A 12,500-nucleotide genomic window follows, 5' to 3' on the forward strand; every position below is an offset into this window, starting at 1 on the left:
CCGGATTAATCGAATATTTCTTCTTTGTACTATTAGCCAAAATTTTTTTGATGATTCTAATATTTTATCCTGATAACTTATTTTGTTAGAACTACTATTTATTTCTTGAGTTAGAAATTCGTTTTTCTTGTCTTTTATAATTAGAATTTTTTGTATTTGATTTTTGATTGTGTTTGTTCTCTTAGTCAGATCTTTTATTTTTTTTCGGTTAATGAATAATTTGTCCACGCCATAGATTGAATTTGAAGGGATGATTTGTGAATCATCTTATTACTGATTATCGAATCCTTTTTAGTTTGCCCAATTCATATTGTTCTCTCAACCCAAAAAATGGAATTGGATTTATTTTTGAAAGTTCTTTTATTATTCCTTTTAGAAATAGAATGCTTTGAGTGATCCATTTTTTTGTTTCTTTTGAAGCTTTTCGAAACAATTTAGTCTTTTCTTTTAAAATTGTTAAAGCTATAAAACATTTCGTTTTCCATTTTTTTATTTTTTTTTAGTTCTTTAAAAATAGGCTCAAAAAACGAACGCCGTTTTCGAGGAGAGCCGAAAGGTAGTTCAGTTTCCATTCCCCAAACTGTTAAAAAGCAAAAATCATTCTTTTGACCTTTCTTTTTTTTCATTGGATCTTTATGAGAGGGTTGTAGTTTAAATCTGTGCCAAGGTTTCAGGCAAAAAGTAAATAGGATCTTTATCTGAATACCGTCTGTTAACCAGTTTTTTGGAAATTCGGTTTCGGATAATTGAACACCATTATAAGTGCATTTAACATGCATTTCTCGATTCTAATCCGTTAAATCCTCAGACCACTCAGGAAATTGAAATAATAACATACGGGCAATGTTTTTAACTATTATCAGTGAAGGTAATATAATATATTTTCTAAGAATTGATTGGGTTATTAACACGGAGCCCCTTATTACTTGAGCAAGTAAAAGACTATCCCAAGCTTCTGCTATTTCTATCCTCATTTTCTCTTCTCTTTTGTATTTTTCTCTTTTGGCCTCGTCTTTTTTCTCGATCTTTTTTTCTGTATAATCAGAAATTTTTGATTCTTTGTTTTTACATATCCAATTTTGAGATATTCGTTTCAGCGGTCTAGAAATATCAAAAGAAAAAAAGAGTGGTTTGTCTACTCTGTCCAAAAAAAGGGGGGAATGTACATTTGCTTGAAACAGCTCCCAAGTAATTGTTTTACGCCTTTGGGCACGCCTGGAACCCTTTATTATGTCGTGCCGAAAATCCGATTGTTGCGAATAGCGTATCAAAGCCACTTCGTCTGTTTGATCAGGATCATTAGCATCCTTGGTATTAGTATAAGTATCGGCGTTTGCCTGGTTATTAGTAAAAATCACGGCGCACTTGGATTTTCTTGAACGAATTTCATGCTCTGCTGTTACATTTTCCTCGTTTTCTCCCTCCTGTTGTTCTAAATCGTCGATTAATTTGTATGACCATCGAGGAACTTTTTTACTTATTTCTTTTATTCCAATAGATTTTTTTCTAATTGTTTGATTGTTGGGATTAGTTATAACTATATTGAATAAAAATTTCAAAATTTTGACTCGATCCTCGGAATCGATATTTCCCTGTTCATCTTCTGTCAATGTCAATAAAGAGAGTTCTTTTTCTGTTGCTAATGATTTTATATTGAGTGTATCTAGTGTCTGTTCAAGGTCGTGATAATCAGTAGTAAGAAGTAGAGCATGAATCTTATTTATCCAAAATGGATCCGTGTTTTTTTTTATAAGTTTGATTTATGCTTAAAGGGGAACCCCATTTTTTGATTCTTTCGCGGTAGGGTCCATGCAAGAAAGGATCATATAGTTTAGGCAAGTATTCTCGTTTAGTTTCATTATTAGAGAATCGAGTCCTTTTTTCAAGTATGCCCAGATCAAAAGATTCCTTATCTAAAGATTCGACTCTTTTTATAAACTCCTTACTCAAATTTCTTCTTTTTAGTTCATTGATAAAACTCCAATCAGTATACAATTCATCAGAAAACCATTTTTCTGGTGTGAAAAAATATATATTTTTTTGTATCATTTCCCCAAAAGTTGCTAAACTGGGTGGATACGTAAAAGATATTTTTTCTTTTCCATCACTTTGACATGTATAAAAAAAATATTGTGACATTTCATTTTTTATAGCATTTTCAACCCGGTCATTTTTTATATATCGCAAAGGTCGATTCCATCGTTTAGAATCAAAAAGAAGTGTCACAAGAGGTTTTTCAATCCATAATAAATATTTATCTTCTTTTTTTTAATATTTCTAACTTCGAACTTTCTTGATTCCCATCCAGATAAGAAGTTTCATAAACCGGTCTATTTTTATAGTATGTCTCTTTAAAACGAAAGTGGAATTCGCCCTTTATTTTTTTTCTTTCCAGTCACTCGTAGCTTTTCTGTTTCTTTGCTCGGATCCACCTCTTCCTCCGAAAAAAGGGAAGAAGAAGTATTTTCTTCGGTCCCCTGTTTCTGGTTAGCCCCTCCCCCCTCAGAAATAGTTTCTATTTCTATGTTTCTTTCTTCCTCACTTTCCCCCACTTTTCCGATTCGGAAATTCCTTTCAGTTTCTTAGTTAGAATGGGTGACGGTATTCTGCCTAAATAGTAAACACAGGTAATAAATAACAGAATACTAAAGATTCGAGCCATAGAATTTCTAAATTCTGATACAAGATACTTATTAGATCGAATAAGTACATTAGACCTAATTAAATTATTTTGTTGTATCCAGACTAATACCAACCCAACCCATTTCATCAATAAAATATGACCAATTAACCAACCAACAAAACTACTTGTTACAAATAACATATTGTTGTTGCATCGAAACATATAGATGTTGACTAATCTGGCTAACATTGAACTTGGTAAAATGAAATGGTTGAATAATTGAATAATGAGATTATTCAGGAATATACATTGAATGCTAAGATTACGCATTGAATTTCTGGTAGGACGTCTATGATCAAAAAAGTCTTTGTGATTGTTCCAGAAGAAATGAAACAAAAGATACGGTAGAGCTAGGACAGTTATTGTATGAGGTTTACCCAATGCTAAATGTAGAGGTACATAGTAGATTGATATGAACATCATGAGCTGGCCTGCAATAAACCCAGTTGTTGCTGATACTCTCTTCTCGGTTCCTTCTTCTCCTTCTTCCATAAACCGAGCTCGTAGAAGGAAGATATAAGAGGGACCTATGGATAGTGTGGTCAGAAATCCATAATAGAGTCTGACCATAACGACCGAATTGATTATCGTCATGTATAAGGATATTATATTCCCTGGTATAAAAGATTTTAAAATCATCATTAACCTCCCTTTTTTCTTTTCTATTTCTGGATTATTATATGATGATTTTTGAACTTTCCATATACATATATAGAAATAGAAAAAGATAGACTAGAACCGACATCTCTTATGTCATGTCAATGACAATATAAAAATGGAATTGGGATCTGGATGGAATATAATGAAATAGAGCCACTTTGAGGTTCCCTATGAAATGAGGCATGGAACGGAGCCACTACGAAGAAGTTCCGGGGGTTACGAAGGAAACTTCGAGTTCATATTGGTCATGGGTTGTGAACGGGAATTGAACTCTATGAGATCTAATCTCCCGTTGTTCCTCAGTAGCTCAGCGGTAGAGCGGTCGGCTGTTAACTGATTGGTCGTAGGTTCGAATCCTACTTGAGGAGATTTGATTCATTCCGAATTAAAGAATTCAGAATGTCAGAATGAAAGGGTTCGCTTTGACCGTTAAGAGCAGGTAACCCGTTCCCTGTGCAGGAGCAGTCTTTTACATTAGTACGGATAAACCGCGTTCACGTGGTCGAATAGAAACCTTGCTGCTCGCTCAACGCGCGTTAATTACTCCTCTATCGCGCTTGTGTAGCCTTTTTGAGTTGAGTGCAGCAAGAGCTCTGCCGTTAGGCTAATTCCTGAGTAGGGAGGCTGTGGCGAGCGAAAGGGAATGTGGCACTTCTTACTTTATATGAGGAGGAGGTTGAATCAATAGCAATAGTAGACACGCTACGATCTTTGGCTGTTTGCTAGACAGGAGCAGTACAGGAAGCATCGAATGCCATGGTTCTTGTTACAGACTAGGCTGCAAGTGAGAGTGATAAAATCAGCTCAGCTGTGAATGCTGCCGATAGCCGATTTATTACCAGGAGTGTAAAAAAGGAGCATATTTATTTAATTGGAAGATTATTATACGATGATAGCACCAATTCAAGAAGCAGGGGCTAGGAGCTAATCATTATACGGATTTTTGGCGAGACCTTTCGAACAGATCTTCCTTCCGGGATAATCACTACTCGACGAGTTAAGCGAGACAAGGCCAATTGAAAGTCACAGCCGTTTGATAGCCCTTTTCGTAAGCTCCCTTATTCTCCTAATAGTGATTTACACGATTATACTAAGGCGAAGTCTTCCCACCCTTTGTCAAAAAAGGTAAGTGTCCGTCCATAAATACCTAGCTAGCATCGAAGAGCATTCATTCCGTATCCTCACTTATCCTATCCTACGTTCTTTCCGTTTTCGAAACTCAAGAAAAGAAAAAGAATCAAGCTAGCGCCAAGCAAAGAGAAGTGCACAGAGAGAGCTTTCAAGTCTTGATGTTAGATCGAAAACCTCCGGAATTTTAAGAGGAAAATCCTGTCACCCCTAGTGGGAAGTAGGCTCTATTAGGCATTCTTGGGTCTACAATCTCACTAGAAGAATTCTGAGAGCAAGCATTCAAGGCTCTTCTATCTTGGCTTGAAAGCTAGTAAACGTCAAGTGAAATAGGAGCTCTCTTCTACCGCACCGGTTACCGATTTTCGTGAAAAAGGGCTTATAAAGGATTGACCGAAGTAACTTTCTCTACCACTTAGGCGAGCCAGCTATCATTCGAGCTCTTTTCCTGAAGCGATTCCCCTTGCTTGTAGCTTGTAAGTAAGAGGTGGGTTATTCAACCAATTGATGAGAGTCAGTTACAGGATGGATACTACGCGCCAACTGCTGAAAGGACCAAATCAAAAGCATTTTCTCTAAAAACTGAACCAAGGGCACCGCTTTCTAGGATTCTTAGTCGAGTTAGTTCAACTGATTCTTCATCCCCGAAGTAAGCACACTTTCCCAAGCTTGAAGCAGGAAAAAAATGAAGGCCATAATAAAGGGCTCTGGCTATAAGGCAGAACTCTTTACTTTATTTAGTGGCCACTTCCTATTAAGATAAGGTTTCCCATCCGAAGTCTTTGCTGCTGTTAAAGGATTTGTTGCTTTCGCTACGCCCCTTTTTCAACAAGTTCAAATAGGGTGCCATGGATACCCAAGCCCGAAATCTATTTCTCTGATGAATTGGAACTCGCGCCCTTTCTGATGATAAAAGTGATCTTCAAGCCATGCTTTGGTTGAGTTGAGGTTTTGCCTCCTTTTTTATCCCTAATAGTGCATCTATATCATGAGATGCTTCTGCAGTGCCCCTCCGCTGATTCCAAATTGTTGGCTTCAACTTCATGAGATTCACATTTGGCGTACCAGACTGGGAGCTTTAGATTGAGCATTGATATAGAAAGATCCAAAGACATGAAGCTAACACCTGGCACCGAAAATAAAGTTTGGAGGGAGGGTGAATATTGCAGGATGTAACCATCTTGAAGGAAAGACTCTTTTCCAGTAGTCTCCTCAGGGATTCTCTTAATAAATTCCATCACCTCACAAGGAAGCAACGATCGAGTGAATACCATATCTTTCTGATAAATCCCAGAAAACATCTCTTCTTAGTCTTGATCTTGACGGTATCCAAGAAAGAAGCACCATCTGTTGTTGTAACCCCTCCCCAATATAAATTTGTGAAGCCTCCTCACAAGATGAAAAAAATCATTTAGCCCCGGTTTGAAACTTTTTCTTTTTCAGTTTAAAGTACTGAACATGGCAAGCTCAACATCCGCTTCAGTTCATTGGTATGAGCAATGACCTCCACATTTTCCAAGTTAAGAAGTTTTACAAGATTCAAATTGACCAAATTAGAGGGGTCCATCAAGGGAGGGATAGGGCAGTCACTTTCTTTCCTGTCGATCGTCCGTCCTTCCATCTTAGTTCTTTCCCCTGCAGAGGATACCCAAAGGAGATCAGTTCAGTATGCCCATAAAAATTCAATTCATGATGATTAAGGTTTTATCATGCGAAGAAAGCAGCTAAACTAGCTATTGTATGCTAGAATTCAAAAAATATCTGAGATTAGAGCATACGCAAGACACAACACAAAAAATCATTGACATTGACTTTCGTTCTTAAAACGAAGAACAATGGATTGGAAAAAATCTGGAGAGGTGAGAGGAATGAAAACGACTCCCAATAAGCCGGATGGATAGGATCGAGCATTTGTCCTTCTTTTTGAGGAATCAATGAAAGGACATCAATTCAAATCCTGGATTTTCGAATTGAGAGAGATATTGAGAGAGATCAAGAATTCTCACTATTTCTTAGATTCATGGACCCAATTCAATTCAGTGGGATCTTTCATTCACATTTTTTTCCACCAAGAACGTTTTATAAAACTCTTGGACCCCGAATTTGGAGTATCCTACTTTCACGCAATTCACAGGGTTTAACAAGCAATCGATATTTCACGATCAAGGGTGTAGTACTATTTGTAGTAGCGGTCCTTATATATCGTATTAACAATCGAAATATGGTCGAAAGAAAAAATCTCTATTTGACAGGGCTTCTTCCTATACCTATGAATTCCATTGGACCCAGAAATGATACATGGGAAGAATCTTTTGGGTCTTCCAATATCAATAGGTTGATTGTTTTGCTCCTGTATCTTCCAAAAGGAAAACAGATCTCTGAGAGCTGTTTCCTGGATCCGAAAGAGAGTACTTGGGTTCTCCCAATAACTAAAAAGTGTATCATGCCTGAATCTAACCGGGGTTCGCGGTGGTGGAGGAACTGGATCGAAAAAAAGAGGGATTCTAGTTGTAAGATATCTAATGAAACCGTCGCTGGAATTGAGATCTCATTCAAAGAGAAAGATATCAAATATCTGGACTTTCTTTTTGTATATTATATGGATGATTCGATCCGCAACGACCATGATTGGGAATTGTTTGATCGTCTTTCTCCGAGTAAGAGGCGAAACATAATCAACTTGAACTCGGGACAGCTATTCGAAATCTTAGTGAAAGACTGGATTTGTTATCTCATGTTTGCTTTTCGTGAAAAAATACCAATTGAAGTGGAGGGTTTCTTCAAACAACAAGGAGCTGGGTCAACTATTCAATCAAATGATATTGAGCATGTTTCCCATCTCTTCTCGAGAGGCAAGTGGGCTATTTCTTTGCAAAATTGTGCTCAATTTCATATGTGGCAATTCCGCCAAGATCTCTTCGTTAGTTGGGGGAAGAATCCACACGAATTAGATTTTTTGAGGAACATATCGAGAGAGAATTGGATTTGGTTAGACAATGTATGGTTGGTAAACAGGGATCGATTTTTTAGCAAGGTACGGAATGTATCGTCAAATATTCAATATGATTCCACAAGATCTAGTTTCGTTCAAGTAACGGATTCTCGCCAATTGAAAGGATCTTCTGATCAATCCAGAGATCGTTTCGATTCCATTAGTAATGAGGATTCGGAATATCACACATTGATCAATCAAAGAGAGATTCAACAACTAAAAGAAAGATCGATTCTTTGGGATCCTTCCTTTCTTCAAACGGAACGAACGGAGATAGAATCAGACCGATTCTGAGATGATCATCCTAGCCTCATTTTTAATGTTCTTCATATTTTTGAGATCCTCGTAACGTGCGCTTTCTATTTCTACCCATATGTCATGTTAGGGTTCATGTTTAGAAAAGTACCCATGCATTAGATGTTTGTGTTTTGATGATTTATGAAGGAATATGAAAGTTTAAAGGATGGTAAACAACTTTCACTTAGTGCTTTTTCATAGAAATGGCTTGAAGGACTAAATTGTAAAAGTTGTGAGAATCGGTAGAAAAATATAGAATGAAGGAAAAACATGGGCTGCTATAAGTGTGAATAACATTCGGCTAAGCTTGGGTAGCCAAGGAATTACATGCATTTCATTATACGAGCCTTAGGACTAAATTGTAAATATTGTGAAAGGTTAGGGGCAAAATAGTCATTTTGCCTGAGGTGAGTTTTAATCCTAAAATGAAAATTGTGATGTATTAATAGTCTAATTTTATTGATATAGACCCCAAGGGACCAATTCCGGAGATCGATTGTGGAAAACAAAAGGTTTCAGAATAACCGAGACACGAATCCGAAATGACTATCAGGTAAATTCGTATAACCCGAAGTAAACTCTTAATATACTTAAAAAAGCATGTTTTTGAATGTATGATAATTAAATATTCATTGCATGATAATCCATAAGACGTGCTAGTGTAAATGAATAGATGATAAATGTCTCGGTTGAAATAAAAAAGGATATCTGATGGTTAAATTATGGCTTACATGACTTGAGATCCTGCATGTGTTGCAGAGAAGGATTTAGCCTGGACGGGTAATCTGCTAATATCAATATAGAAAGGATCTAGCCCGAACGGGTGTTCCTTGGTTATTTTTTTATATGTATCATTTGGCTAGCCAACATAAGGGCTTGAATTATATACTTATTCATTCTGTATATGGCCATAGGATATGGCTCATTTTGATGAAGGTTGTAAACCTACTAATTATGCATGTCATGCTTGAATATTTCATTAGATGGTTAATATGATATACCACGGAAGGATATGTGTAATGTGGTCGAATCACTAGGAGATGGTTAGGTCATAATTGGCAATGAGTTATAAAACGAGTCAAGTATAAAATGTGATTATTGGAGTGGTAATCATTAATACAAAAAGGATAACCTAGCATGTACTAAACCAATGAGATGAGGTTAACATGCAAAAGACTATGCCAAGGTAGGTTATGGACATATTTAGGCCATGCAAAATACCATTGAAGTTTATAAATGTGTATGGATGTTGAGGGTGACCATTGGCATGGAAAATAGCCTCCAAAAAGGTCCACACGGGTAGACACACGGGCATTTGTCTCACACACGGTCAGCTCCTTAGGCGTGTCACTCAGCCGTGTGTCCCCTGCACCTAGAATTTTTAGGTTAGTTTGCATGATAGTAAACACACGGGCAGGGACACGGCCGTGTGTTTCAACCGTGTGGAGGACACGGCCTAGTACACGGGCATGTGCCTTGGCCATGTGCCTCTAGATCGATGATGATGTCATAAGCAGAATATCTGGACACAGGTGTGTCTAAACTATGTGAGGGACACGGGCGTCTGCTCGGCCGTGTGAAAACCCCTGTAGGTTCAAAATGAAAAATAAATTGTAATAATTCTACATGTGTAAGGGACACGGGTGTGCTCCCAAGCACACGGGTGTGCAATGCCTCCGCACGGGTGTGTGATGCTTAACCCTAGGAATTTTTACAAAATTTTCATAAGTTCTTGGTTCTGTCCCAGATAATTTTTAATGTATGATTTGGACCTCGTAGGTCTATATTGTAGACAATATGATTTTGTTTGATCGGTTTTTAAATTGAAATGAAATTTTTATAACCTGTATTTTTCAAAAATGCCATGTTTGTGTACGGTAATGCCTCGTACCTTTTCCCGGTCCTGAGTACGGGTAAGGGGTGTTACATTTAGTGGTATCAGAGCCAGGTTTAGTTGATTCTCAAACTAACATAGCAGGTAACGAGTTTAGCTATACATGCCATTAAACAAATTTTGATAGTGTGACATTTCCAAACTTTTTAATTGTATTTGAATATAGTAAATGTCTTCCAATCAAGCCCAAGATGAGTCGGAGGGAGCCAAGACCATGATCCAACTTCCGTACAACGAGCTGTCTCTAGTAGTAGTAGAAGGCTTATGTCTGAAGGCCGAGAAGAGGTGAGAGCAGCCTTTTTCGATATGATGGATGAGTGGTTTGAGGAATACCTGAAAAACCACCCTGAAATACCACGTCCACCTCCCCTTGCTAACTGACCTGATGAAGTACAAAGGGTTGTTGAAATAGTTAAAATTGGTAAGGCCCTAGTGGATAAACTTAGAAAATATGGGCTGAAAAGTTTAGGGCTAAGGTCGATGAAATAATCGCGAATCTCGAGTAACTGGCCAAGCCGCCAAAGTCGCTAAAGTGGTGATAAATCCTGTCAGTAAAATGGGCCCTATAGAAAGTCCATATATTCCCAATCTCCAGTAAAAATAAAAAAAATTTATCCATTTATAATCTTCCGCCAGCTGGATTAATGGATCGTCCAATCGGAAATGATAACAAAATGCATAGGTTGTTAGAAGGAGTTCGAGAATGCATATACATATTGTATACCACTTAATTAGCTTATTTCCTTTATGAGGAAGAAAGAAAAGTAAAGAACCTGCAGATATTGGTAAAAATACAATTATTGTTAACCAAGGAAAATAATTCGTGGTAAAGACAAGATACACTTGGACCAGAAAAACCCGTGCTCAAAAAAAACCTTTTTGAGCACGGGTTTTTTCAGTAAAAAAAATCAAATGGATTCAAAATGTATTCAACTAGGGTTTTCTGGACCGTATCAATAAGCTAGACCCATACTTCGAGTTGTTTCATGCCATAAATAAACTCGAACGCTCAAGAAATCCGTTGGACAAGCGGATTCACATCTCTTACAACCAACACAATCTTCTGTTCTTGGAGCGGAAGCAATTTGCTTAGCTTTACATCCATCCCAAGGTATCATTTCTAACACATCGGTGGGGCAGGCTCGGACACATTGAGTACACCCAATACATGTATCATAAATTTTTACTGAATGTGACATGGGATCTATAAATTTTTGAACATCATAAAATTTCAATCTAGTAAACTTGTAAATAAATATAGTTAAACACCAGATGAATCAACGATTTACCAGAAATTTTCTAATCAATTTCCTTCGGGATCAACTCATAAGAAAGGACCAAGATACTTTGATTTCTTACGTTTTCGAAAACATGATGTAGATTCCAACATATTGTACATGCTAATTCAAATTGGTGAATCTTATAATTTAATATTATTAATATTACTTATTCAACAAAGTTGATTGATTGATACGCGTTGATTTTCTGTTACGATAAATCGAGGACACAATAGCTGATCCAATAGCTGCTTCAGCGGCTGCAATAGCTATAACAAAAATTGAGAAAATATTTCCCTTTAATTGCCGACTATCAAAAAAATCAGAAAATGTTACAAAATTTATATTAACCGCATTCAGTATAAGTTCAAGACACATAAGGGCCCTAACCATATTTCGACTCGTGATCAATCCATAAATACCATAGAAAATAAATAGGCACTCAAAACAAGTATATGTTCGAGCATCATTGACCAACTCCTTATCAATTTCGATTCATTATTAATATGAACAATAATTCAACAGATTTGATTGACTAGAGTATAACAAAAAAAAAGAATCTATTGGAAATATATCGAATCAACGAATTTCTATTTTATACACGAGCAATATTCAAATAGAATTCAAAGAAAATGGATGCGATAAGACAGAAAAAACAGAAAAAGGTTTCATTTTGATTGCTTGCTATTTCTAGTTAGAAAGATTTATTACTGACGAGCCACAGCAATTGCACCTATCAAAGCAACTAAAAGAATTATTGAAATGAATTCAAATGGAAGAAAAAAACCGGTTGCTAAATGAATTCCAATTTGTTGACTATTACTTATCAAATCTTGTTCTATAATTTGATTTGATCTTGTAGTCCAAATAATCCCGTACCATGATGTATCTAATATAGTAGTAATTAGCGAAACAAGAATACTTGTACAAGCCAACGAAGTAAGGCCACTCCCAATGGTCCACAGATTAAAATCTTTATAATATTCTGAACCATTCATGAACATCACAGCAAATAGGATTAAAACATTTATGGCTCCCACATAAATAAGGAGCTGGGCAGCAGCTACAAAATGAGAATTTGAGAGAATATAAAATAAGGATATACAAACAAGAACCAATCCCAATGAAAAGGCAGAATAAATTGGATTGGTAAGTAATACCACTCCCAGGCCTCCTAATATAAGACCCGATCCCAGAAAAACTAAAAGAAAATCGTGTATTGGTCCAGGCAAATCCATTCTGTGTAAAATAAGAGATAAATAAATCGAAATGCTTTTCATGATCTTATTGACCCAACCAGGAATTTTTTTTATGATACGTTCCTAATTGAATAAAATCCTAATCTATTAGGCGTGAATTGCTCTAAGCACAATTATTGGATAGTTTCGTTTTTGATTCTTTTTTGTTCAAAAGAAAAGGGTATTTTGTTTTTTGAAACTATATATTTCGAAATAATTACGAATATTTAATATATTTTAATTTTCAATAAAAAGGAATCCGAAATTCTTATCAACCTGTTAATTTGTAATTGAATTTTTATTTATTGACCAAAGGCCTCATTCTTTTTTT

The 12,500-nt window shown here is 36.4% G+C and overlaps 1 protein-coding gene, 1 non-coding gene and 2 pseudogenes across 2 annotated transcripts; 2 read left to right on the top strand and 2 right to left on the bottom strand.

Moving 5' to 3' along the window:
• Positions 1-788, bottom strand: part of LOC121206759 (protein TIC 214-like) — a 2,543-nt pseudogene extending 1,755 nt beyond the window's left edge.
• Positions 789-2,239: 1,451 nt separating this feature from the next.
• Positions 2,240-3,619, bottom strand: LOC121206758 (protein TIC 214-like; annotated as a pseudogene).
• Positions 3,620-3,639: 20 nt separating this feature from the next.
• On the top strand, positions 3,640-3,711 carry TRNAN-GUU (transfer RNA asparagine (anticodon GUU)). Its single transcript has one exon. It is a non-coding gene; the product is annotated as a tRNA-Asn (tRNA).
• Positions 3,712-6,692: 2,981 nt separating this feature from the next.
• On the top strand, positions 6,693-7,757 carry LOC121205995 (protein Ycf2-like). The gene has a single exon (XM_041076145.1). The coding sequence runs from the start codon at positions 6,693-6,695 to the stop codon at positions 7,755-7,757; it is 1,065 nt and encodes a 354-aa protein (XP_040932079.1).
• Positions 7,758-12,500: the final 4,743 nt, after the last annotated feature.

Source organism: Gossypium hirsutum, chromosome A09 (genome assembly GCF_007990345.1).
Source record: "Gossypium hirsutum isolate 1008001.06 chromosome A09, Gossypium_hirsutum_v2.1, whole genome shotgun sequence".
NCBI lineage: Eukaryota > Viridiplantae > Streptophyta > Magnoliopsida > Malvales > Malvaceae > Gossypium > Gossypium hirsutum.